Here is a 27,825-nt window from a genome sequence, read left to right as displayed (position 1 = left end):
TGTATGCAGGAGTTATTTCACAAGACTCTTCGGAATTAACTTTTGTTTAAAACAATGTAACACCTTTACAACTCATTGTGACTGATTATTCTTTGGTTTTACCTTTCCCACCATGTTGCCTCCAGAAACAGACAACACTTCACGTGAATCCTCCCCAGAACTATGTACAGTAGTTACACAAATCCCTTACTTAACTATTGCCCCTCCCCTTAGTATTAGTCTGACTTTCTCCATGCCATTGTCATGTTGTGATACAATACCACTGAATCTCTCTCTTGCTGGTGTGTCTAACTGTTACTGTTAGCATCAAAACATGCGATGGTACTTGGATGCCTTAAAATCAAGGAGTTGACAACTCCTTCACTATTCTGGTAGCTTGGCTTAGCTTTTGTAAACGGCCCTCTTATTTTCATTAATTCTGAAATGCCAATCCACAAATAGATGTTATGTTATCAAAATTAGTTATGTTAGAGCAGTGTAGCAACTGTATATAGCTGGCTAGTTATTTCACTATTTTTTTAAGATCTAGCCAGGTCAGAAATTGCCTCACAAAGGCACTTAATGTGACAGTTACAATGACAATCATTCAAATGCCAAAATGAATAAGAACGAGAAAAATTAAAAAATAAAAACTACAGGAACTTACAGAAAAAAAGGTTGCAATTTAATAAAATATAGTCAAGAGTCTCTGTTCCCCCCTGGAGCCTAATAAAAATGCCCCAGCCAGAAGAAACAAGAACCTGCTACTGAATTGCTTGCAATGAACAGTGGTTTTCAGAGACTTTAGGAATTTAAAATTGTAGGGTTTCTTTATTCTGAGTAGCATTATATCCTCCAGCTCAGAAGAACTCTCGCTATTTCTTCGTTCTGAGAAAAGGTGGGGGCTTCAGGCCTTTCTTGGGCCTCCAACTCCTTAACACATTCGTGTACTGCATAGATTCAGAAAGCACTATTGCCTAAACAGCCAGGTCCAGCAGGAAAGTCACTTCACCCACTCAGTTCTGCAGAACATTTTGGTTTTATTCCACTGCCCAGACCTTAACCTTGAGATAGTACCACTTTGTTATCTATTCTAAAGTGTGGAATCTGTAACTAGAGATATGCATCAGAAGAACAAGTTAGTTATCTTCAGTGGCCCTCTTTCTGGAGGATACCACAGATTTCTCACCTTAGTAAAGTTATTAAACTATTTAAAAAATAACCTTTAACCACGTTTACTATCATTGCATAAAAATACAAATGTTAACGAGGGCGAGTATTATTAAGAAATCATTGTTTAAAATTAATATTTATACATCTAATTAATATATTTAAACTATGTTATTATTTAATATCCATCTAATTTGTTGGGGTGTAGTATGTTTTAATGTATACCTTTATTTCAAGTTTATTAATTATTATTTCACATTCATTTATATAATACATATATTTTTTTAAAAAATACTTTAATAATCCTATACTTCCTATAGGGAGTTCTGTCTCCACCTCTGTGGCGAAAGGTCTGTCAACAGGTTACATGCCAGCTGTTTGCTGCTTTTTATGTTTGGGATGCATTCCTTCCGAGCTCAGAACGCTCACACTTCATTTAGGAAAATGTCAAAAGCACAAATTGTTTACTTGTTAGAATATAATGCACCCCTCTAAGTCCCAGACGTAAATATAAAGCACCCCTCTAGATCCCAGTAGTAAACTGCGACATGAAGTCTTGAGGTAGGCATGCGATCCGTAAGTGAATAAATGAAGTCACACATATTCAGTTCTAAGGGGAAGCTCATCTGAGCAACGCACAGCCAGTAGCACTATTCTGTGCGACATGATCCATTAGCAGATGTCTAACCTGTCTGTTTCTGCATTGCTTAAGACTACTACAGCCAGTGTGTCGATGCTACGGACCTTACTAATACACCAGAGTATACCCAGGTTAGTCTTCCCTACTGTCCAAACGAAGGTTCGTTCATCCCTCATTGTCTTCCGCTTATTCCTTCAGACTGATTGATGGTCAAAACATCCTAATAGCCTATCGATGACGCAGTGTCGGATCTATCAGGCATTTTCCCTGCTATTCCTGCAAAGATCCTCCATGATGATGCAAGTGGAAGAATTAGATGGAGATGTCTGGCTTACATAAGCCAACATTAGAATTCTGAGCCGTTAAACTTTAGGCACTAATGTAAGCCAGAGGCTACAAAAATGGTTCAAGTATCAATGTGTTCTGGATCCTTCCGTGGCTAGCCGAGTTGTTCAAAACAGCATAGGAATCATAGATACCAAGGGGCTGATTTAAGGAAAGTGGTGCTGCACTGGGTGCAGCGCAACTTTCCTTGCTCCCCTTAGGGCCCCCCTACCACCGCTATGTGTGTGGCGTATTTAAAATATGGCGCACCATGGTGCAGGCTAAGAGACAATAGCGCACTACTGCAGAGTACGGAGGGGCCCATTGTATTCAATGGCATGCCCCTTTTAATGCCTGCTATGAACAGGCGTTAAAAGTGCCCAGAAAAATGGCGCAAGGAAGTCTCTTCGATTTCCTTGCACCATTTTTTGGGCCCCCTTAACGGGGGAAGGCCCCCTTTGCATACATTATGACTGACACAGGCATAATGTAGCACAAAGAGTTACAAAGTGGCGCAATGCATGCATTGCGCCCCTTTGAAAATATGGCGCTGTGTTTTTGGCCTTTTAACGCCACATTAGTGTAAACTAACATGACACTAATGTGTCATTAGGATGGCGCTAGGGGCTCTTAAATCAGCCCCTAAATGTGCGCTTAACTTTGAGGAAAGTGGTGAATAAATATTTATGTTAATTGTCTGTTCATAGCGTTTAAATAATTATAGCTTCAACTCGGCTACAGTATGAGGCATGCACAATTGTTTTGGACTTACCAGATACAAATCTAATTTAACTGCCTCACTGGGTGTCAAGATTACATATACTTTTGGGAAAATCACTAACAGTCTATAGTATAGGGTGTACTACTGTAATTGTCATACCCAGTTTAAGAAGCCAAGCAGACTGTCACTGCACCAGTATGTTTGAATGACATTTAGCTACCTGAAAGACCACCTTGTAGAACTGAGAGATGTGCCTACCTGGCTCTCCTGTTCTGTGTTCTTATGGTTTTCCCTTATACAATTCGGTTTCCTATACCGATTTCTGTGCTTACCCATTCCTAAAAGGAAGAAATGTATATTAAACATGATATAGGTAGCTGTTAGTACATGTCATTTGCTTTAGTATTCAAACATCAGAGTCCTCAGTCAGTAAATAATAAGGTCCCAGGGCTAGGCAGCTTTGCTTTCTCTTCTAAAATGCCCAGATTATTACCTCCCCATAAAACATGTTACTCATAACTTTGTCTGTCTTTAAAAGCCACAAGCTCTTCTTGAGCAACACACTACTCTGGCTAGCAGTTCATGAACCGCATGGTTAGGCATGCATGTGATACATGGGTGGAGACAGTTTGAGGGTAAATGGAAGGATGTATGCTCCTTTGGCCTTCCTGCTGTTCAGCCTTGGTATAGTTTCTGGTACTGTCTTTTATATGTCTGGCATTAGCCAAGACCTTTTGATTTTACTAAAATATGTATACTATACTTAAATATAGGGGCTTTCATCCTCCTCTCTTCACCCATTGGTCTGTTGTTGTGTCATTCAAATTTTACTTCCACTCACTACAGCTTATAGTATGTGGTAGTGGGTTAGGCCACTTAAACCACTGGTAAACCCCACTGTGAGTAACTGCATCCACACACAATGTAGTTCACATCAGTGCCAGCATTTTTGTTTTTCCTTTATTATTACTTAAGTGTTGAGCTTTGTGTTTAGATCGTGATGTAAAAGAAACTACTGATGCACATTCCATCTTTGTCAGATACCATATCCTGCCAATGATGTTGTAAATTATTTTTGGAATGTTTTGCTTTTCTGACTGCTGCTATTTCACAGCATACCAGATTGTGTTAATTTGAAACTGTTCTGTATTGTTATCCACTTGTTTTCGTTCTTTCTTTCTTTCGTTCTTTTTTTCTCTTCCTTCTTTCTTCCCTTTCCTTTGCTTCGTTTCTTCTTTCTTTCCTTGGCTTGCCCTTCTTTCTTTCATTTTTCTTACCTTCCGTCTTGTCTGCCTTCTTTTTTGCCTGTTTTCTTGCTTGCCTGTTTTCTGTCTTGTCTGCATTCTTTCTTCCTATCTTTTTCCTTCTTTCTTGCCTGCCTTCTTTTTTGTCTACTCGTGATTTCTTTCTTTCTTCATCGAGGCTTCCTGCCAATGCCAGACTGATTGATTGTTTTAGGTCTGTGTTAGCCAAGACATTTTTATCTTACAAAAATTAGGTGTATAAGTAAGATACACACAGCAAACGTCATCCATTTGTCTGGGATTTGTGTCATTCACATTTTTCTTCATCCACTCCAGCATGGGCAATGTATCAGCCCGCTTTAGACATTAGCTGACTTCACTATGAGTTATGGCATGCTGCCCTTTCACAAGGAACACATCCACACACAAAGTGTGCCTTTATGCCAGGGAGTTGTATGTTAAGATGTGTTTTTTTTTTAGACCAAATAAAACTTTTTTGTATGCAGCAAACAATTGGGTTATTTGAACTGATAAGGGCCCTGACATATTCCCAAACAATAAAGGTTTGCAAAAACAATGACAAAACAAAACACAAATTGCAAAAAGGCAGGTGGCTAATGCCAGACCTATTGGCTATGCAAATGCTTGATTTTTCCTGCATTCTGTTTGTGACCTCCACGGGGGTTTAATGTCAGTGTTTTTGTCTTAGCTCCCATTTGCTGGTGTATATGAACACACCTTTTAACCCACCTGTAGGCCTCACTCTGAAATAAGCATGGCTGGGAGTGATGTGGGATTATCTCAAAAGTGGCTTTGTAAAGGATGTGGAGCCTTTAATGCTCCATTGTCAGTTTCCTGATGAGAGTGTAAAACTGTATCAAACTGGGTGAGATGCATCGCTTGATTTGCCTTGGTGTGAGCGATAGCATGGTAGCACTCAAGCGACAACCCTGGGTGTCCAAGAGTGCTTATGAGAAAGGCGTTGATTCTTGAGAATGGTGGCTGGCCTCAATTAAAGGATGAAGGCAGCCCAACAGGTAGATTCCCTGTTGAACGCAGGCAGTGTTAAGAGAGGTAAATGGATGTACAGGGGTTGCTGAGTTGTACGACATCCCTCAGTAACTGCTGTACAGTAGTCCTTGACCGTGGTCAGTCACTGGAAATCGACTTGGTGGAGGATCAAGTATAATGAAAGGCATTATGGTAGTTTAAAGTGGAGTGCAATGGGTGAATCAATGACCAGATCCTATTGAATTTTCATCAGTTTCCTACTCTTCCTTATTCAAATCGCGACCGAGCCAGTGGAGTATCCTCTTGGTCTTTCACCCATATGACAAAGCTGAGGGTGAGTGCACATCTTACCTCTCCAGCACTGAGAAATAAAGGATGACTGAATAGAATACACCTGTAAGTTGCCAGAACACAGCTTGAAAAAGTCTGGCAAGAACAATTAAAAGGGCTATTCTGTTTGTAGACATTCACCAGTTGTTTAAAATTGGGGTGTGTGACATTATAATTAGGGGTCATTTAACACGTCTACATGGGTGGCACAAAATGTGCCATGCCAACATCATGTGTACATGAAATAAATAAACAAAACACACCATTTCCTTCATGTGAATCAGTGTTCAGAATTCTGAGCTGCCTGGATGTCATAATGATATCTCATTTGAAGCTTCAAACTCCAGGAGGCCAGATACATTTTCTCAAATGTTTCCCTCTGTTACTCTATGGCATGAATTACAAGAATGGTTTGTGTTCTGGCAGGCAAAGAATGTGGACCCAGAGACTTAGGGGGTCATTCCGACCCTGGCGGTCCATGACCGCCATGGCGGAGGGCGGCGAAGCACCGCCAACAGGCTGGCGGTGCTTCCTGGGCTATTCTGACCGTAGCGGTAAAGCCGCAGTCAGAAAAGTGGAACCGGCGGTTTCCCGCCGGTTTTCCCCTGGCCCAGGGAATCCTCCATGGCGGCGCTGCTTGCAGCACCGTCATGGGGATTCCGACCCCCTTCCCGCCAGCCTGTTTCTGGCGGTGTCCACCGCCAGAACCAGGATGGCAGGAACGGGTGTTGTGGGGCCCCTGGGGGCCCCTGCACTGCCCATGCCACTGGCATGGGCAGTGCAGGGGCCCCCTAACAGGGCCCCACAAAGATTTTCACTGTCTGCTTTGCAGACAGTGAAAATCGCAACGGGTGCCACTGCACCTGTCGCACACCTGCAACTCCGCCGGCTCCATTCGGAGCCGGCTTCCTCGTTGCAGGGGCTTTCCCGCTGGGCCGGCGGACGGCCTTTTGGCTGTCGCCCGCCGGCCCAGCGGGAAAGTTGGAATGACCGCCGCGGTCTTTTGACCGCGGTGCGGTCATTCAGCGGTAACCGCATGACCCCAGAATGACCCCCTTAGTGTTTGTGCGCCAACCTGCTGCATTGAAAAGTGCCTGTGACAGGGTGCTGCAGACAGACCCAGGGAGGGCTTCCCTGTTGGCCAGGTATTAAAGTGGTGACATGTCCAAGTGCCAGAGCTCTGGTGGGCTCTAGCGTGGAAGCGCCAGCCTGGTACCCATTTTTTAGATTGCTGTGCTGCAGAGTGCCCAGGATGGGGTCCCGCAGGCCTGGGGAGAGCTCCTCTGCTTTGCTGGGTCAAGAAGTACTGACTGTACCCCAGGTCAGAGTTCCAGCTGACTTGCAGTTAGAAGCCTTTGTACCAGGGTTCCCTTTGCTGACCAGTTGTGTCACAAAGTCCAGGCCAGGAAAACCTCCCCTGCCTGCCTGGGTGAAGAAACTCCCTACCGGGCCTGGGTCAGAGCTTCAGCTGCCCACGGGTTGATAGCCTGTGACCCTAGACCCCCTTTCTTCAGCCTGCCCCATTGCAAAGTGCCTGGGACAGAGTTCCACAGGTTTGCAAAGGTCTGCCCAGGTTAGGAAGTTCTTAGCTGGTCCATGTCGGAGCTCCAGTTGAATGGGGGGTGGAACTCCCACATCCTGGGCTTCACTCTGTTGCAAAGTGGCCACTACAGGGTTCCGCAGGCCAAGAAAGGGCTTCCCTGCCTGGCTGGGTTAAGACCTTCTGACTGGGACCCGGATCAGACCTCTGGTTGGTCTTGGGTTCTATTGTCTGGGCTGCTGCTGGGCTGCTGTGTTGCAAAGTACCCATAATGGTGTCCCACAGACGAGTCTCCTGGTTGGCGGGGTGAAGAAGCTAAGACCCGGGGTTGAAGCAGAGCTCCAGTTGAACCGGGGCTGGAAACCTCAGTCCAAGGGCTTCAGTCTCACACCTGCTTTAGTGCAAAGTGCCCAGAACTGGGACCAGCAGGCACAGAAAGGCCTTCCCTTCCCACAGTGGTTAGGAAGTTCAGAGCAGACCCCAGGTCAGAGCTCCAGCCGGCTAGGGGGCAGAAGCCTTCATTCTTGTGTTTTCATCCCTTAGCCAGCCATGTTACAAAGTGCAGAGGACAAGGTCCACCAGGCCCCAGGATAGCTTGTGTGCTTTGCCTAGTGAGGAAGCTCTGATCAGGCCCTGGCTCAGAGCTCCAGCTGGCCCGAAACTTTAAACCTCCATTCCTGGTGTTCATTTCTCATTCCACGTGTTGCATAGTGCTAACGACAGGGTCCACTATGCCCTTAGAGGGCTTCCCTGCTTAGCTGAGTGGAGAAACTCTGACTGAGCCTGGGGTCAGAACTCCTGGGGCTGTAAGCCTCCGTTTTGGGGGACCATTTGCTGGCCTGCTGTGTCACAAAGTGGCCAGAACGTGGCCCTGCAGCCCAGGAAGGCCTCCCTTACTCGCCTGGCTTAAGAAGCTCCGACTGGGACCTGGGGTAGAGCACTAGCTAGCTCAGCACTGGAAGGCAGCACCCATCCTGGGCTCCATGTTTCAGGAAGCTGTGTTGCAAAGTTCCCAGGCCAGGGTCCTGCAGGCCCCAATAGGGCTCCCCAGATTAGCTGGGTGAAGAAGCTCTGACCAGGCCCTGGGTCAGAGCTCCAGCTGACCTGGTGCAGGAAGACTCCATCCCTGGGCTCCATTCCCCAGCACGCCATGTCACAAAGTGCCCAGAACTGTGTCCTGCAGGCCCAGGAAGGCCTCCTCGGCCTTCCTGGCTTACGAAGCTCTGACCCAGACCCAGGTCAGAGCTCCATCTGGCTTGGGAGTGTCAGCCCATCTTGGGATCCATGCTCCACTCTGGCATGTTGCTAACTGCCTGAGACCAGGCCCTGCAGACCCCAGAGGGATTCTCTATTTGGCCAGGTGAAGATGCTCTGACTGGGCCCAGGACTTGAAACCTCGGTCGTCTCTCTCCATCCCCCAGTCTGCTGTGTCCCAAGTATCCCAGATGGGATCACACAGGTCTGGGAAGGCCTCCAGTGCCTGCCTGGTTAAGAAGCTCTGACAGAGCCCTGGGTCGAAGCTCCAGCTGGCTCAAAGTTGGGTGCCATTGTCCAGGCTGCAGTGTCACAAAGTGCCCAGGACAGATTCCCTTAGGCCCCAGGAGAGCTCACTACTCTACCAGGTGAATAAGCTCTGACCAAGCACTGTGTCAGAGTTGCTGCTCACCTGAATGTAGAAGCTTCCCCACATGGGCTTCATTCCCTGGCCTGCTGTGCCCAGACCCAGGAAGGTCTACAATGCCTGTCTGGGTTATAAAGCTCTGACCAGGCCCTGGATCAGAGCTCCTGTTTGCCCAGGGGTGAAGGCTCCTATCCTGGGCTCCATTCTGCAGGCTGCTGTGCCACAAAGTGCCTGGGACAAGATCCTACAAGCCCCAAATGGGCTACTCTGTATGGCTGCATGAAGGAGCTCTTTTAGGGCCCTATACCAGAGCTCCATCTCAAACCCCTTATCATGGGCTCCATTCTCTAGACCTTCCTCCCCCAAAGAAGCTCTGACCAGGCCCTGAGTCAGAGCTCCAGCGGGCTCTGGAGAAAGACCCCAGCCCATGGCCACTTTCGCCAGATCGCTGTTTCACTTGGAGCATGAGACAGGGTCCCACAGTGTCACTTGGAGCCTCGGATAGGGTCTTTTGCGCCCTGGCAGGGCTCCCCATCTTGGCTGGGAGAAAAAAACTCTGACCAGGCCTTGGGTCAGTACTTTGTGAGGCCTCCCCATACCCACATGCCTGAGGCACTGCCCAGGTGCCGAGAATCAGGCCTGGTGAGCTCCTGGCCCCTCCAAGTGCTAGCAAAATCTGATTCATGGTGCAATCAGATGGCAGTCCTTCAAGTCCAGCCATCTACTTGCTTTTAGCCCAGTCTTCTAGTCACATGTTGCAAATGAATAAATGGCATGGCCAGATGGGTGTGTTACCCTGGAAATCCCACTGAGAGCTCATCTAACGTTTCTAGCCTAACCAGAGTTCCAGGAGGTCGAACACATTTTCTCAAATGTCCCCTTCTGTTACTCATTGTGCACAGATTACAAGAAAGGCTGGAAATCTTCCTCTGGACTAGGAGGGACAAGAGGCGAGAAACCCCCTTGTTATCTGGTTGTTCTCTCCAGGTGCCACAAAGGCCCAGGCCGACCAGCCCCAGGCCCTTATGGCCCAATGAGTCTTTCCTTCAAGCCTGCCTTCCCGGAGAGCAAGCAGAGATGCAAAGCTGACATTCCCATGCAGGGTCACCTACTCAGAGACGGTTTAGTGACCACAAATGTGGCTACTGTTAAAATAATAAATGAAGCTGAATAAAATATATCTAGGTTAAAGTGCACAGCGGCAGGCCTAGTGTGTTAAAATAACGTGCATGGAGCTATAACTAAAATGGCTACACAACACTGTGATCGATTGGGAACATTTGGTTAATTTAGGAATGGATTGCATGGTTGCATGCTGTTGTTTCAAGCAAAGAGCATCCACGCTGCCTGCACTATACAACTTGAGCATATGCCTTTTTTGGAAGCCAGCCAGCAGAGCAAATGCCACATGGCCTGGCAGCTTGTGTCCCCAGCAATAGTATGACCAAAGTGGATGGGGTCAGATGGCACTAGTGCAGGATACCACCTGGCATCCTTGCCCACCACCACCCAGCAGATTTCCACAGCAGCTGCTTGCAGTTTGGAATGAGTGTTCTTTGGGGATCCCACTGTGCAGGCCAGCACCCCTATGTCCCAGTCAGGCTGCGCCTTGGCCCACTTCTCCCTTCCTTTGTCGCAGAGTATGCTGGGCCTGCCGGTGCCCATATGAACGCCATATGCCCTCAGCCCTTTACAGGCAAGCAGGGGCTCCCACCAGTGGTGGCTCCTGGGCTATGGCGGAGGAGCATCGCCGCACCCCCGCCAGCAGAAAATCTGTTGTGAAAGAGGAGGGGCGGGGCCTTGGAGGGTGACGAGCACCGAGGGGAGTGCACGGTGCACTCCCCTCAGAGCGCATGTGTGTTTGGCCAACCGTTTTGGCTGGAGAGAGCCTGCCCAGACTCCCAGTCGGCCTGGGAGTGCCTGGCCAGGGCAGTAGTATTTCTGTTAACTGCTGAGCAGCGTCCTGCTTCCAGAAAGCCAACCTCTTTGTTGTTACACAGGAAGTATGATTGAAGCTGAAACCTAAGGAAATTATGGAAGGATACCACCAGGAGTGGAGCCCCTGGTTTAATTTGACTCAATACGGGAAATCTCACCTGGCTCGGACATGAAAAGGATTGCCCGATTGATGGCTCTGACTCTATTCTGTGGGCGCAGTAGAGCATGGCCATCTTTAGCTGGTGGAGCGATTTGTCTGGTTGATTTCAATAACAAACAAGACTCTTCATTGCTAACTAGTATGTGACCCTCATTGGTCAGCATTTAACTTCTTAGTGGGAGCAGCCACATGTGACTGAGCAATAACAGTGATGCCCTTAGATGTACGGGGCTGTATGTATGAATGTCCTAAATGGACCAGGGTGAGTCTACCCTTCTCTGGCAAGTGCAGGTAACCCACTGTACCCCATTCATGATATCGATTAGGGATGGCAATTATTCCTCATGAACGAGGAAATCTCAGTATGTGTGGAAAATAAGCTCTCTGTGATTAAGTGCCTCCCTTTTGTACCCACCACCTGTAGCTACTACTGATTCAGAGGTTTAGTCAGGCCCTTGAATCGGCCCCACCAGGGTCAGCAACAGCCCTGGAAGAGAGACAAGAAGACAATCAAACTTCCCTATCTAGAGGAAGTAAAAATTGTAACAATGTTTCCTTAGGTGAACCTGTAGAAGGACCATTAACAGCAGAGCAACCCAAGTGACTGAATGGCACCTGCCGAAACTCTCGACCACCTCCCAGATGAAATCCAAGACACAAAGCCAGGTCCTCCCTTCATGCACCCTACCCGGTAGAGTGGTCTGCAGCCAGCATTCACTTGGGCAAGGACTAGGTGACAGGCAGTCTCCTCCACCCCTGAAGGACTTGACCAACATGCGAGGGGCTGAGACGGTTGACCTCCCCAGCTCCAGAAGGAGAGGCACAATGCTAGAGCTACCCTCCTGAAATGGATTCCATGCTCTCCCAGCACGCACTTGGTGGGGACAGAATAGCCTGCCACTTGAGCCTTCCCGTGCCCTATCCCAGCCCACCCAGGTATCCGAGAGACCGAGGAGTTGCTTTTTTTGGGTGTCAATCAATCAATCAATCACAATATTTATAGAGCGCACTACGTACCCGTTAGGGTTTCAAGGCGCCGAGGGGGGGGGGGCTGCTGCTACTGGTCGAAGAGCCAGGTCTTGAGGAGTTTCCTGAAGGTGAGAAGGTCCTGGGTCTGCCGCAGGAGGGTCGGGAGGGTGTTCCAGGTCTTGGCGGCAAGGTAGGAGAAGGATCTGCCGCCGGAGGTCTTGCGTTGGAAGCGGGGAACGATGGCGAGGTTGGCGGAGTGGAGTTGGCGGGAGGGGACGTAGAAGTTGAGTCTGTTGTTCAGGTAGGCTGGTCCGGCGTTGTAGAGTGCCTTGTGAGCGTGGGTGAGGAGCTTGAAGGTGATCCTCTTGTCCACGGGGAGCCAGTGGAGGTCTTTAAGGTGGTGGGAGATGTGGCATCGGCAGGGTACGTCGAGGACCAGTCGGGCGGAGGCGTTTTGGATGCGTTGGAGGCGTCGGATGTCTTTTGCTGGGATGCCTGTGTAGAGTGCGTTGCCGTAGTCTAGTCTACTGATGACGAGGGCCTGGGTCACAGTTTTTCTGGTTTCTGTCGGGATCCATTTGTAGATTCTACGGAGCATGCGGAGGGTGTTGCAGCAGGAGGAGGAAACTGCGTTGACCTGCTTGGACATGGTGAGGGCGGAGTCGAGGACGAAACCCAGGTTGCGTGCGTGGTTGGCTGGCGTTGGAGGGAGTCCCAGCACGGTGGGCCACCAGGAGTCGTCCCAGGCCGAGGGAGTGCGTCTGAGGACGAGGACCTCCGTCTTGTCGGAGTTCAACTTCAGGCGGCTATTTCTCATCCACTCGGCGATGGACTTCATTCTCTCGTGGAGGTTGGCTTTGGCGGTGTGTGGGTCTTTGGTGAGGGAGAGGATGAGCTGGGTGTCGTCGGCGTAGGAGAGAATGTTGAGGTTGTGCTGACGGGCCAGTTGTGCGAGGGGGGCCATGTAGACGTTGAACAGCGTCGGGCTTAGAGAGGAGCCTTGGGGTACGCCGCAGATGATGTTGGTGGCTTCGGAGCGGAAGGGTGGGAGTCGGACTCTCTGGGTTCTGCCGGAGAGAAAGGAGGAGATCAAGTTGAGGGCTTTTTCTTGTATTCCGGCTTCATGGAGGCGTGTTAGTAGGGTGCGGTGGCAAACCGTGTCGAAGGCTGCGGAAAGGTCCAGGAGGATGAGGGCTGATGTTTCGCCGTTGTCCATTTGCTGTCTGATGTCATCTGTGGCGGCGAGGAGAGCAGTCTCGGAGCTGTTGTTGGGTCTGAAACTGGACTGGGAGGGGTCCAGGATGGAGTTGTCCTCGAGGTGGTGGGTGAGCTGAGCGTTGACGATCTTCTCGATGACCTTCGCCGGGAAGGGGAGGAGGGAGATCGGGCGGTAGTTTTTGAGGTCGTTGGGGTCTGCCTTGGGTTTCTTGAGGAGGGCGTGGATTTCGGCGTGCTTCCAGCTGTCTGGGAAAGTCGCGGTTTCGAAGGTATAAGTTGATGACCTTTCGAAATCGGGGGGCGATGGTAGAGTCGGCTCTGTTGTAGACGTGGTGGGGGCATGGGTCTGATGGGGATCCTGAGTGGATGGAGTTCATCATCTTGCAAGTTTTCGCGTCGTCTACGTGGGTCCAGGCGGTGAGGCGGTTGGCACAGGTGGAGTTCTTCTGATAGAAGAAGGTGGACAGGGTGTCGCAGAGTTCTTGGGATGGTGGGATGTCATTGACGTTGGTGCTGGGGTTGGAGAGCTCACGATGCAGAAGAGTTCTTTGCGGTCATGTGCGTTGTTGTTCAGGCGTTCTGTGAAGTGGGAACGTTTGGCGAGTCAGATTAGCTGGTGGTGCTTGCAGGTGGCCTCTTTGTGGGCTGCCAGGCTGTCGGGTGTGTGTTCGAGCAGCCATTTCTTCTTTAGTTTCTGGCAGGGGATGAGAAGGAGCTGTGGCCACGAGAAAACCACAGCTCCTCTCAATGAATATGCTGTGCATCTCAAAGCCAGTATGAACTGCTTTGATGGGTGGGAGGAGAAGCTGCGACTGGCTGCTTGAGCTTCATTGCTTGTACCACTAATAGGAAGTGGGTGCTTTACTTTAACTGTGTGGGGAAACCTGGCACTTCCAACTTGGTGCCTCCCACAAGGTCAAAGAGGGCCCCAGCCCACCTGCATGATTTGGAGCTGCTGTCTAAGCTGGGTATTGTCGGGGGTTGAGCCCTGGCTCCCACTAGCCCCAGTGGGTACTGGATAGCTGATGTGCAGGTCGAGTGACTCTCCCTTATTGCCAGGTACTTGGTGGTCTGGCCCCGTATGGCAAGGCTGATGTTTCAAGACTTGTGTAGCCTTGTGCAGCAGAGGGAGACCTGTGCCTGCCTCTGCTGCTGTGGGAGTCTGTCACTAGGCCGCCTGCTGTGACGGCAGGATGAAGCTTCCTTGTACACTCTTTGAATTGTGGAGGCTGACCTCCAGGGGGGAAGCCTAACAGTGTGCTGGGCTCTCTCGCAGTGCAGGTTTTGAATGGCCAGCGCTGCCTTCTTCCCTCCTTTCCTACACCCGTAGGTGGGCAAGCATTGGGAATGTTGCCTCTGATTCTTGATGGTAGATCAAGCAAAGCTGAAACCTAAGGGAATTGATGGAAGAGCACAATCAAGAGTGGAACATGCAGCTTAATTTGACTTAACACAGTAAATCTCACCCAGCTCAGACATGGAAAGGAGTAACAGAATGATAGCTTCATCTCGATCCTGTGGGCGGTAGTGCTTGGCTGTTTTTAGTTGGTGGAATGATTTGTCTGGTTAATTACATTGATGAACGAGACTCTTCATTGCTAACTAGTTACATAGCACCCATCGGTCGACGTTCAACTTCTTAGTGGGATAAGTGGTGTTTTGCCATATGTGATTGAGCAATAACAGTGTTGCCCCTAGATGTCTGGGGCTGCTTGTATCCTACAATAAATAGATCAGGGTGTGTCTAACCTCTGTTGGCAGGTGCAGTTAACCCACGGAACCCCGTTAGTGATAAAGATTGGGGATGGCAATTATTTCCCAGGAACGACGAATTCCCAATAAGTGCGGGCCATAAGCTCTCCTTGATTAAGTGCTTGCCCTTTGTACACACCGCCTGTCGCTACTACTGATTCAATGATTTTCTGTGATGGTAGATCGATGGGCTGCTGTATCGATGAAGAACAAAGCTAGCTGTCAGAATCAGTGTGAATTGCAGGACACATTTATCATTGTCACTTCAGCATCATCTTTTGGCCCCAACGTTCCTCCTGCCGCTACATCTGTCTGAGGGTAGCATTAAAGTTAATTGTTTTGGGGATCATCCAGGATATGGCTGGGGTTGTCATGCGGGTTCTGCTCCCTTTATCCTCCCAAGGTCAGACCCATGACTAACCACTGCAGAGGCCTCCTGATCCAACCACAGACTCATGCTGCTGCACACCTGGCTTTGTTCACTTTGGTGGAGTAGGTGGGCCTCCGTTTTGCCCTTGGCCTGAAAAACCTGAGGCACCTGGCTGCATGCTGGTTTCCCTCCTGGCCCTCACCCACTTTGGTTTCCAATCTGGGAGGGGGTATGCTGCCATGATCACCTGTGCAAAAAAAGGTCCTCTTCATTCTGCATCCCATGGAAAGGGTCCAGCTTCTCCAGGATGTCCTCAGTAACTGCGAGTGAAGAGGGAATAGCCTAGTGCCAAATCACTGCCCATCAGCGGGCACTGTAAATATGGCATACTTAGGACTGACTCCCCAGCATTACTTAGGGGGCTCGTCTTCCTGATCAATGCTCACCGCACAGACATTGTTAGACCAGTAGTGGCTCATGGTGCACCAGGATCACGTCTTCTCCGAGTCAAATTGCTTGGGAATGCGGCCCAAAGCAGGTGATAAACTAAATAGGGGCACAAGACCGATACCCAGGGCCACTGGAATTATGTGGCAGGCAAGGGATAAATTACACAGCAGGGTTGAGTAGATTATGTGGCAAATTATGATGCACAATGTGGCACATTTTGTAATAGATTTTCTTCATTATTTCATCTGTTTTAAAGTTGGTAACACTCTCTGTGCATTGGTTGCACCTTAATAGTGTCAGTTTAACATCGAACAATAGCAATAAGCAACAGAAAGGTGACCATTCCAGCTTTGCAAAGGGCCTTCCATTGCTCAACAATACAGGTCTTTGTATTATAAGTAACTTTTGAACTGTTTGAGCTAGAAACATTTTTTTTTTTAAATTCTGCAGATTATGTGGCAGAGGATGGATTGTGTGGCAAATATGGCAAATCTAGAAATTTGCAAAAATCACTGTGGCTGCACAATCACATAATTCCAATGGCCCTGTTGCTATCCAACAAGTAACATAAGGGAAAGTTTAGAAATTTGGTGTATCTGCTTGACTGAGGAGTCAATGAGGCGAAACTACCATCTGTGGGATTATTACTAAGTGCCTCTAAGTCAGAATCACCACTAAACTATAACAATAACATAGTGCCATGGAGCCCGGTTTGGCCTGGTATAGCCACCATCAGGGCCGGTATGCAGAGACGCACACTTGGGGACCAAATTGAGGACAGAGTGGGGCTGCCACCATCACCTTTAGTGCACCACATGTGTGAGGCTCATAATGCTAAATAATTCGTAGACATCCTGCTTCTTGGACAGGGTTTCGTAAGGAGTAGAGCATCTGCTTCACTGTGATCTATTAAAAGTCATTCTCAGAGCCAAACTTTTGTCTCTGTCCTTGGGTGCCCGATCTCCACTAGGGGTCCCTCTGCTGCCAACCAGTGGGAGGAACCATGTGCAGGCCCATGAGAGGCCCCCTCAAGCACTTGCCATGTGGCACAGAGACCTCGCTCTCTTGCTCTGCACCATGAGGTGCAGGGATTGAGGCACAATCCCTATAGGTTGGAAGGAAGACAGATGGCCAGACTAGGCACCATTGTAGTGACCTGGAGGCAAGAAGTTGGTTGGTGGTTCCAAGAAGAAGCCTCCTGAATGATGGTCTCATTATCGGCTGTCACCTGGGCACCCTAGTGACCAGGCTGACCCAAGCCATCTGGTCACCAGTATGGCCGACAAGATGGCCAGACCAGATGAATGATGCACTGGCCAGCGCAGCTGAGACTTGTGTCTCACATCAGATTCTATGTGCTCCTACTTTGAGGGACCTTCATAGTCAAGAAACCACAGCTTTCAAGGCAGGCCGAAAGGGAGAAGGCATTGGCTGGTGTCTTAACCTTCTTTAGACCCCAGGTTCGGGCACTAGAAAGCTGGATGGCACTGACCATGAGCACTATGAGCTGATGGACAAGGGTGACCCAGGGCATGGGGGCTGCAGACTGGGGAGGACCCTCTTGTCTCACTGGGGTGTGGAGCAGAGATGGGACCCCAGTTAAGGTTAAACCACTGGGCAGAGCAGGATTGGGTTAGACAAAGGAGGAGTATGGGGCTCCAGAGGGCTGAAAAGCTTTTATAATCCCCAGTGAGACGTAGGCAAAGGCATGGCTTTTGCCCAGAGTGCCCAGTCCCCAAGGGCTCCAGGCAACGGACAGGGCCACCTTCCATAATCAGGCAGGGTAGTGCAGACTGAGAAGCAGAGTCTGGACCCCTGAAGGCTGAACAGCTTCTGTAATCCCCTGTGAGAAGCGGGCAAAGCCATGACATTTGCCTGGAAGGTACAACCTCCTAGCCTGCCCTGGCAGGTTACTACCCCATTGGAAAGGTTTGCCAGGTTTCATAATGTTCACCAGTTTGCTTGTCAGCTTTGTGTTGGCAAAAACATCAGCATGACGTCTCCAGTGTCATTTTATTTTCTAGGCCAATCCAACCAGTGGACAAGTATGGGTGTGCCAACTCAGTGAACCAAGTATGGGTGTGCCAACTCAGTGAACCAGTAAAGCAGGCTTAGTTTGAATTACGCTCAAGCTTAGTTTACAGCAGAGCAAGAAAAGCCTGGAAAACAGCCTCAAAAACAAGTGGCACATGGTGAAAATATGAGCGCCAAATATTAATTCTGTAGAATTAACACAAAAGTTTTGCAAAAGAAACAACTCTGTTTCTTCCAACCTTGCAATCTTATTGTGATTTCTACTGATTATCCTTAAAATGATACTAATTTGTCATTTATATAGTCCAAGTAAATTACTTAATGTTAAATACTGTTATTACATTTCAAGCAGACAATATTACACTCTTTAAAACATGGATAAATAACTAAATAATAAAACATCTATTTTGTATTGCTTTTCTTCACTTTACATGTTACACAATGCATTTGAAGTTTGTGTATTTTTCTAATAGCAGTAATGATTTGTTTATCTACTGGACACTGGTAAATGTAGATATCGTCAAATTGCTGTAGAAACTGGGTTCTTAAGCTCATGGGGCCAAATTTATAGCCAAGTCACATAGCGTAGAAAGTCACAGGGAAAGGGCAGGAGTGCGCTGTATTTAAAAGAATAAGGCGCATTCCTGCCTTTGTTCTTGTGCTGGTGATGTTTTGGCTGCCTAGCGCCAACGCAGGAAAGGGTACCTTCCTGCACAAAAACAATCCTCTGAGTCATTTTCCTCTTTCTATGTGTGCTGCATTTTAACCACATAAGACGAGGATAAATCTTTAGTACGCCTCACCTGGTAAATCTGGGAATGCTTCAATATTCATGGATATTGCGTGTGAACACCCATGCAACACCCATGAATCCCCTCCCTAGGGCTGACTAATGCAACACAGCAATTTGCACTGCATTTCTTTACTCCACATTTATGAAGTCATGCAGGACCCTTCAAGGTTGCCTTGCTTGGCTTCATTAATCAGATTTTGGGCTTGCATCGTGCATGCACCATGTTGGTTGCTGCAAGAGCGACACAACCCCACTTATAAGTATGTCCCATGTTTTGTCTTTTACATTCAATAGGTAAACATATTTCCTTCACTCTTGGTCAGTAACAGAACTTTGTACAACTGCACAATACAATTTCACACAATTAAATATTGTCTTACCAAAGTGTCAGTAACTTTAAAGCATAAATTGTTTCCATGTTTAGGACAGAACACATACAGATGGTGACTGGTCAGCATTCACAAGCTACTTCAAATACCAGAGTATTACAGTACTAAAATTGAAAACAAATCAAGGGCAGGACGGCAAAAGGATAGAGCATGACACAAAGGTTTGGAATGGGGACATTTTCACTTACATTTAAGGGCAGGCGAGGTTACAGCTTTCCCCAGCACTGACTGATCCCCACCGAGTATGGTCTTGATCATGAGCTAGTGTGGAGTAAAGGAAATTATTAAAACATAATATTGAGAACTTCTACTATGATAACTGTCATTATTTGGGGCTATAAATTTTGTAATGCATAGTTATCTCCATTATCAAGTTACTGTCTGTATCTGTGGTTAGTGACAGTCACATACATTTACTTTTATTATGGTTTTTAGGTGATATGTCTTAGTGGAAAATTAGAAGACTGAATGTTTCTCTAGTATTAGACAACACATTAAAAAGCTACATTTGTGGCATCTGCAATACGCTATTTCATGTGAAAATGTCAGCATTGTTCAAATATGTGTTCTCAGAGTGAATGTATAGATAAAAATATTGTTTAATGATTTGTACCGTCTATGTATCTGTTGGCATATGGACAGTTGTATTGCACAGGTAAAAATATATAAATAAAAAAACTCTTTTCTCAGGAGAGAGAACGAAGGTCTCCAGCATTTAACCTCCATATAGCAGCCTTTCCAGAAAAAAATGGAAGTGCCCTTCAACTTTTCTGTCATCAGGAAGGAGTAAAGGTAGATGCAGCTTCACTTAGCCCTTGGCTTGGGTTTCATGTGTTGTGTAAACAGTCACCAAATACGGTCATTATAGACTTTCATTAGCCATTCAGAAGCGATCATTTTCATTTAGTTTGATTAAATTATGACTGAGCTGGTGAGTTAAGCTTTCCAAATGTTGTAAACTGTAGCACAAATATTCATTGTAGTCTGTGGCATGACTTCAAACCTTTAAAATATGTTAATCTCCTCGTGAAAATTCAATAGTTTTAGCCTAAAAGTCATGTTTAAAACCTTCACATTACTCTCTTCACCATTGAACATTCATTATTGATCTTTCTTCCAGAGGAGTGTTGAGTTTTTTATATTGATTTAATTTCTTTAACGCACCTTTCCTGTAATTTACCATTTTTATATCCAATTCTTCATAAACATGAACACACACTTCTGAATATCTAGCATGGAAACACCACATGCAAACAAACCAGTATATAACATCAGTTCTGTGCTGCTCAAGAGGAAAACTACTCTTCATATTAGAATATATACATTTAAGGTATAAACAACTTCTGAAGTTCTGCTGATTGAAGTTTTTTGTGACATTATGTTCAGTGATTGATGCATTGGTGCTGTTTAGCATACAGCGGAAACTTAGGGCCTCATTACGAGTGTGGCAGTCTAACGACCGCCACACTCGCGGTGGCAGTCTGGATGGTCCGACCACCACATTACAACTCTGCCGGTCTGACTGCCAGCTCTGCCAGGATCTTGGATCACAGCAGTTTGGCGGTGGCGGAGATCCTAATCTGCCAGGGCAGCGCAGCAAGCAGCGCTGCCCAGCGAATTATGACCTTGTCCTCCGCCAGCCATTTCAAGGCGGTAACACCGCCATGAAAAGGCTGGCAGAGAACAGGTGCAGGAGTGCACCTGCACTCCCCATGCACTTAGCATGGACAGTGCAGGGGCCCCCTGCCCAGGATCGTAGCAATGTTCACTATCTGCTTTGCAGACAGTGAACATTGCGACGGTGCTGGTGCACCCTGCTGGCTACAGCATTGCAGCTGGCTTGATTACGAGTCGGAGAGAATGCTGTAGATTGTTTCCCGCTAGGCGGGCTGGTGCAAACCAATATTTCTGTCTGCCGGCCTAGGGAGAAACTCTTAATGGGTCTGGAGGGGAGGTAGCCTATGTGGCGGCAACCTCCCCATCAGAAGTTCAGTGGACGGTGCAAACCGTCCTAATCAGGCCCTGAGTAGTCTATTCATTTAAATATTTGTATTAATCTTAGCAGAGGAACAACCAAAAACAGCAAAACCGGGGGAGATTTCTATACCCTTACTCTCCATCATTCTCAGATACCTCTCCTAACAGCCCTTTCTTTTATTATTTCACTATTTATGAAGGCAGAACAAAAGATGGCCCCTTAACAGACATTTTCCAGCAACGCTAGCGCCTCACCACTCCTCTCTCTAGGTCAGAGTCCAACCATCCGTTGTATCTAAGAATTCAAGCAGTCCTAGCCAGAAAACAAAGGTCTCCTAGAGGATACTCGGAAAGGATCTTCTATTGTATTTCCATCCAGAAATATCTTGCCCCTCCTAATTGGTTACCACTCAGTGTCTGGCTTACAACCAAGGGAGGTAGCTGATATTGAGTCTGAGGACTTTTTGTAGCTGTCAGATATTTTGCCAGGTCTTACATGATGCCTTCCACCAATTCTTCATTCTCTTGGTCAGACGCATCTCGGTCAGTTCAAAGAGGATGCCAGTAGGAGGATCTGGATCCTCCTCTGGTGTTCTCAAGGCCCTCTACCTTTACTGCAAATCAAGTGATTGCCAGTCACCCATTGCAAAACGTCTTGCTGTCCACGTTGGATAGTTTCCTCTTTGGCAATTTTGTCAGGCAGCCTCTAGACAGTACTGACTGCTCCTCCCTATATGTTCCCAAACCACAAACGTGTTTCAAAGCAGAACCAGTTTTTTTTTTTTTTTTCACTTTTTATATTCGTAACTCAACGACATACAGGCGATAATTCCAGGTTTATGTCTTTTTACTGCCTTCTGTTTTTGACGAATGATTGACAAGGATCGACCAACACCTTGATGAACATGCCATGCCTGTAAGTTATCTGGGGCGTGCAGGAAGTTCGTGAGGGCACACCTGTTTCTGTTTCTGTGATTTGGGCACCATTCCATAGATTAGATAGGGCTACTGAAACACACTAGCAGCACTGGCTGCCAACCTCTGACGTTTTGATCATAATCAGCTTGGGACATTTGACACCTTAAGGCCGAATGTGGCTCCATACAAGTGATCAACACTGACATAGAAAAAGGGTGACATCTTGTTGGGCTACTGGAAAACCACAGTGAAACAACAAACCGACTTGTCTAAACAATATATTTTATTTTTGTTAATGTTTAACTGTGAAGATCTTTCTATGTGATACCACTAGAACATTTTCAACTAGAACATTTTCTTGGGAATTCTGCCGTTATAACTAACAATTATAGGTTTGGAGTGTATGCATGTGTATATGTTAACGTGCTTTGTGAGTTGCATTCCTGCCATTTGAATACTTTCTGACGCTGAGATTTGTGAAACAATAATTGAGTATTAAAATGCTTCCTGGCTTGCTGGAGAAGTGCTAACTAAGAAAAGGTTCGGACAATGGGAGGTTTTAGTTTCCTTTGAAAGAGATGTTATATGTGATTGAGCACAAGGCTAGGGCTATGGCCATAGATAAACGCTAACCGTAGGGGAGCAACTTTACCAATTAAGGATACTGGGCCTTTTTCTAATAGACCTGGTGAACCTGTTATCGGCGCCATGTGCTGAATCTATAGAGAGACTGGCAGCCAGAACAAAGTTCGGAGGGCTCATCTGATAAGATCCCTTTGTTTCAAACTGGGCTGAAGGTAAGCAACTAGGAGATTTTTGCAGTTCATTGAGGAGTTTTACATAAACTACTGCCCTGATAGGATGTCAACCCTGCGTGCATCAAAGAAAAGCTTTTTGTACAATTATGTGATGAAGTCAGATTTGAATACAGCCTCCTAGGATCAAGTAATGAGGAAAACTGTCAAAATAACCAGGTAAAGGATTCACATTAGAAAGGGAAAAGAGTGTCAGAATCTACACTGTACTTCCTACCAACACATTTGCATATCACGGGTGTTGTATACCTGCTGACATGAATCTGGTTAGTTTCAAACATAATTCGTCCAGGCGGAAGAAACTCTTTGGGTAGCATCCCAGATCAATTGTCAGAAAGAATAAATGGAGCAAACCAGCAGTGTCCATAAGCTTCTCAAGGATAACTATTACAAAGTTGTGAAATTGGGCCAATGCTATTTGAGGGCACTGTTTTTTTCTGTGAATTTGGTAAGAGGTACCTATGGTAATTGTATTCCGGTGAAAGAACAGAATTTTGTAGATTCAGTGGTTGGCGAAGGGCAGGGCAGAAAGTTACTTCTCTTTGTACTCGGAACATGATGGCATATTTATTGTTTAATACGCACATCATCCGTTGGTTGAAAACATATGATGAGTGTGCGAAAGTGCCTCTTTTTTGTGTTGTCATCCATACTGAGTGAACTGATGCTGCTGGTTTTTTAACTCCACGCAATGGGGTTCTACTGTCCAGTCTGTAGTGCATGTCCTCTTACCCCTAAAACATGGTAAATTGACGAATCGACAATTGGCATATCCAATTGTGCTGATGCTCCAAGCAGGTGCTAAATGTATGTGCTAGCCTGTGGGTGGTGTGGAGCAAGTAGGGGAGGGAAAGTGAAGTTTGTTCTAGTGAGGGGGAGAAAAAAAAAAACAGAGGGCCCGATTCACAAAGGGACTTACATATAGGAAAATAACAAGTGCAGAGTCTCCGCACTTGTGGTGAAATCTCTGCACTCGTGACAGAGTCACACACTGCACACTCTCTGTAGAGATTTAAATATATATATTGCTTGCCAGGGCAAGACTAAACACGTAGGGCCAGGTTTATCATTATTTGATGTAACTCAACTCAGCAAGACAACTTGCAGTGCTGCTCTGCGTCAGATGGAGAGAGAAGGAGTGTGCCATATTTGCCAACATATGGAGCATTCCTGCTCTCTATCTTTGCTGGTGCAGTGTGTGTTATCTAGCGCCAATGCAGGCATCCCTGCACTATGGTGCAAGGATGCCTGCGTTGCTGACAGGATTGCTTTTGTGCAATCAAGTATACATCCCTGCACAAAAACAATCCATGGAGGAGTTTTTGACTTTCTAACTGTGCTGCAGAATAAAACAAGGAGAAATAACAACAAGTAGAAATATATTTATTTCTCCTTGTGTTTTCCTCCTTCTAAGTGTGCTGCAGAGTGCATCTGGGAATGTGCCAAAATACATGAGTGGATGCATGGAAACACCCACTCTCCACCCATGCAACGCATTTCATGCCAGAGTAACACAAGTCAGCGACTTGTGCTGCTTTGCGTTACTCCAGATGTACCAAGCCACGCAAGGTAGCCTTGAGTGGCTTGGTAAATCTGACTTAAGGATTGTGTTGCCCTTGCGTCACCTTATGTGACGCAAGGCCAACTCAATCCTTTGGTAAACCTAGGCCTAAATACTTAATCAAAAGCATAAGGAGGAATTACCATGCACACAAAATATGGTTTAAAGAGCTCATCCCACGCTGATGCCCAGGAACACCACCTAGGATAAAGAGCATGAGAATACTCACAGTCAACCATTAGACTCTGATACAGGAATGGAACAATAGGCACTGGTCACTTCTTTCAATAACTGCAGGGAGCCTTTAGTGGAATACAGTGTGTTTCAGATTCTACAATCAATGCAATCTCAAGCCAGTGAGAGAAAGAATTTGGATATTCTGTCACATAGACTAACATACCCCATCATGTGAGAAAATCTGAAAGGTGATAGTTCCACAAAAAAAGTAAGTAAGAAAACAGATTTGAACATGTTTTATGGAAATGTATTTAAATGTATTTATTTTAGGGCCAGAAATAGAGACAATCGTGTTTCATTCATTAATATTCGTAATGTTGCTCTTCAATAAGGATTTTATTGAAAAATAATGTATTTTTCGTGTACTAAGACATTCTGACTTAATCACAAGCAAATACACTATAAGTATAGGTAATGTTGCTACAATGATACATACACATATGAACCATCTAATACTGAATAGAGGAAGCAAAGAACTTTCATGTAACTCTAGAAACACTGCCCTAAAACCCTGTAGCTCTAGGCCCGTGGTACTCAAAGTACGGCCCGCGGACACGTCGGACAAACACCATATGATAATGGCCACCGTACATAAAGATAGAAGAGGGCCGCGGGAGCATGCGCAATAGTGGCTTCTTTGCGCATGCCCTCCTCTATATATACGTACGGCGGCCATTATCGTATAGCGGGGTGGTTGTGCCCCTTGTAAGCCCCCCCATCCCCGCTGTCACTCCAGTGCGGCCCTCGGCCGCAAACCATACTGCAATTTTGGCCCCGAGCAAAAGTTAGTGAGTACCCATGCTCTAGGCCTAACTTCCCCTTTAGAACCCTGTAGCTCCTAGCCTAACTTCCACCTTTAGACCTTAAATGTTAATATTTACATTTTAAAAACCCTTATTTATAAATAAATTACAAATCATCATTGTACTGATTTAAAATTAGTTAAATATATATTCTTTCATTTTAAACGTTTGAATATTGGGGTTCGAATATTATGTGTTGTTAAAATAACTATTGCAAATATTTTTTTCATTAAAATTTGGCTGAATTTTATGATGTATGTAGCTAATGGTTTGAAGCATATTATATATGTTTGAAAGTGTGATGTGGAAGTGTATGTTATTCTTTTCCTATGATCTGTAAAATAGTTTTGGTAAGGAAAAACAGTGAATATTTTAAAGTATTTTATGATGTAGTTAAATAGAACAACATTAACAATGCTACAGAAATAAACAAAAGTGTGTAAAATGGTTTATATATGAATTGGAGTGTAACTTAATCAAAATTTACATCTGCAGGTTAAATTTCTTATTTATCTGCCATTTTGTATAAAACCCTAGAATTAACCAAAAAAATAGAAATTATGTGATTTGATTCTTTACTATATATCAAATGTAACATTTGGTTGTAGGGGAGGATTTGAGATATAGTTTTTTACCCCTCTCCTGTTTAATCATTTTATATAATAATTCGTAAGAGGGGTGTTAGAAAAGTAAGTAAGAGCTCCTTCCATCATGTGCACTTTCACCAATGTTGGTGGGAATGGAGTTAATATAGTAATTGTGAATACCTTCACCTATTATGTGATTTTTCCACAATATTGGTAGGATTGGCATCAGAATGGTATTCCAATCCCCCAATCTATGCCTAAATAAATGTACTTTCACCAATGTTTGTTGTACTGGAGTTACAATAGTAAATTAGACCCTGATAATTTACGTAGTTTCAATCAAAGGAGTTGGAATAGTAAATCTGTCACCCAAATATAGGCAAGTTCCCCACTGTTTGAATAATTAATTAGTATATCAAATCTAACCCCTTCAATATATGCACTTTTCCCAGTGTTGGTTTGGTTGGTATTAGAATAGTAAATCTAGCCCCTCTCAAATATATGCACTTTGCATAATATTTGCAGGATTGGAATTAGAACAGTAAGTCACTCCCTCACACACCAAATATACGTACATTCCCTAACATTTGAGGGACTGGAGTTAGATAAGTAAATCATTCTACCTCCACCCTAGTACATTCACTTCATCCAGTGCTTGTGGGACTGGATCTAGCGTACTCTATTTGACTCCCCTCAGTTTATGCAGTTTCTCCAATATTGTCATAGAGGTAGAATAGCAAATCTTCCACCCCCATGAAAGCATTTCCCCCAGTGTTTGAGGGACTTGAGTTAGAATATTCAAATGGACTCCCCACAATACATGCACGTCCTCAATGTTGTTAGGAATGGAATAGAATCGTTTTTTGTCCCCCCACAATACATACACTTTCCCCAATGATTGAGATCAGCTGGCTAGCCTCAATATATGCACTTTCCTCAATATTTGAGAGAATGTCATTAGAATATTGAATCTGACCCTCTTCAATAATTCTTTTGCAGTTAAATAGAAATTTTACCAGCCCTCTTCCACCAGTATATGCAGGCTTCCTAATATTTATGGGACTGGAGTTAAAATATTATAAATAACCACTCCCCCATGTACATGCAATTTCCCCCAATTATTAATAGTAAATATGTCACCCCTTCCAAATGTGCACCTTCCCAATTTTTGTGGGACTAGAGTGTGAACAGCAAATAACATCCTCTACAATATTTGCATTTTTATCAATGCCTGTGGGATTGGAGTTAGAATAGTAAAGCTGACTGCACACAATTTATGCCCATCGTCCATGTTAGTGGAATTGATGTTAGATTAATAAGTATGAGCTCCACTACCCTAATGTATGTACTTACCACATTGTTTATAGGATTGGAGAAGACTAATAAAAGGAATCCACAAAAATGTATGCACTGAGGAAATCGCCCACCTCACCATATGTACATGTTCAATATTGAGAGGTTGTAGTTAGAATAGTTCATGTGACTTGAAATACATAGGGCCAGATTTACAAGGCCTTAGCTTCTCCTTGCACCACATTAGAGTAATTTTTTTTCAGCTAATGTGGCTCAATGAGGCAAATATCGCTGCGCCGTACTTACAAAGTGGCGCAATGCATGCATTGCGCCACCTTGAGCCCCCTTGTGCCACATTATGCCTACGCCAGGCATAATATATGCAAGGGGGCCTTCCGGCATTAGGAGGCCCGCAAAAATGGTGCAATGAAATCTACAAGATTTCATTGCGCCATTTTTGGCATCATTTTTAACACCTGCTCAAAGCAGGTGTTAAAAGGGCACACCCATTTAAATCAATGGGCCTCCTTGCACTTTGCTGTGGAGCAAAGCGCAACAATAGTGTAAAAAATGTTGACGCTGTTGGCCTAACGTGCGCTGTATTGTAAATACGGAACACCCATGCTGTCCTTAGTTGGTGGTGGGGGGTCACGAAAAATGTGGCGTGTCAGTACTGATGCTCCAGAGTCTTGTAAATCTGGGCCATATTTTCCAATCAACGTATGCCTGGTGTTACAATAGTAAATCAGCTTCCATCCTATGATCATATCTTCATTAATGTTTCCGAGTCTTGGGTTGGTATTGCAAATCTGATCCACTTGATTTCTTGATTAATACTCAACCCCTCATTTACTGCAATTTAAAAACATAAACATAGATTTATAGGTAGAATAATAAGTAAAATATGATTAAACAAAGAAACAGTATTTGTTTTTTTACATATATAGTTAACATATCTACAAATACTAAGGATTTGTTTAG

At 45.6% G+C, this 27,825-nt stretch overlaps 1 protein-coding gene and 1 long non-coding RNA gene across 13 annotated transcripts in view; one reads left to right on the top strand and one right to left on the bottom strand.

Moving 5' to 3' along the window:
- Positions 1-27,825, top strand: part of JAKMIP1 (janus kinase and microtubule interacting protein 1) — a 1,798,968-nt gene that overhangs the window by 1,599,905 nt on the left and 171,238 nt on the right. For all 8 annotated transcript variants that reach the window (XM_069203057.1, XM_069203080.1, XM_069203046.1 and 5 more), the window contains one exon: positions 19,344-19,445. In XM_069203057.1, coding sequence (XP_069059158.1) covers positions 19,344-19,445 — 102 coding nt within the window. The remainder of the gene's footprint in view (positions 1-19,343; positions 19,446-27,825) is intronic.
- The window catches only part of LOC138249073 (uncharacterized), a 181,502-nt gene that overhangs the window by 24,739 nt on the left and 128,938 nt on the right, over positions 1-27,825 (bottom strand). For all 5 annotated transcript variants that reach the window (XR_011194702.1, XR_011194699.1, XR_011194705.1 and 2 more), the window contains 2 exons: positions 18,842-18,914; positions 3,093-3,172 (listed from right to left, as the gene is read on the bottom strand). This is a non-coding gene — a long non-coding RNA (uncharacterized lncRNA). The remainder of the gene's footprint in view (positions 1-3,092; positions 3,173-18,841; positions 18,915-27,825) is intronic.

This window comes from Pleurodeles waltl, chromosome 1_2, assembly GCF_031143425.1.
Source record: "Pleurodeles waltl isolate 20211129_DDA chromosome 1_2, aPleWal1.hap1.20221129, whole genome shotgun sequence".
Lineage (NCBI taxonomy): Eukaryota > Metazoa > Chordata > Amphibia > Caudata > Salamandridae > Pleurodeles > Pleurodeles waltl.
Note: the sequence above shows the minus strand (reverse complement) of the source record. Positions and strands in the feature narration are given on the sequence as shown.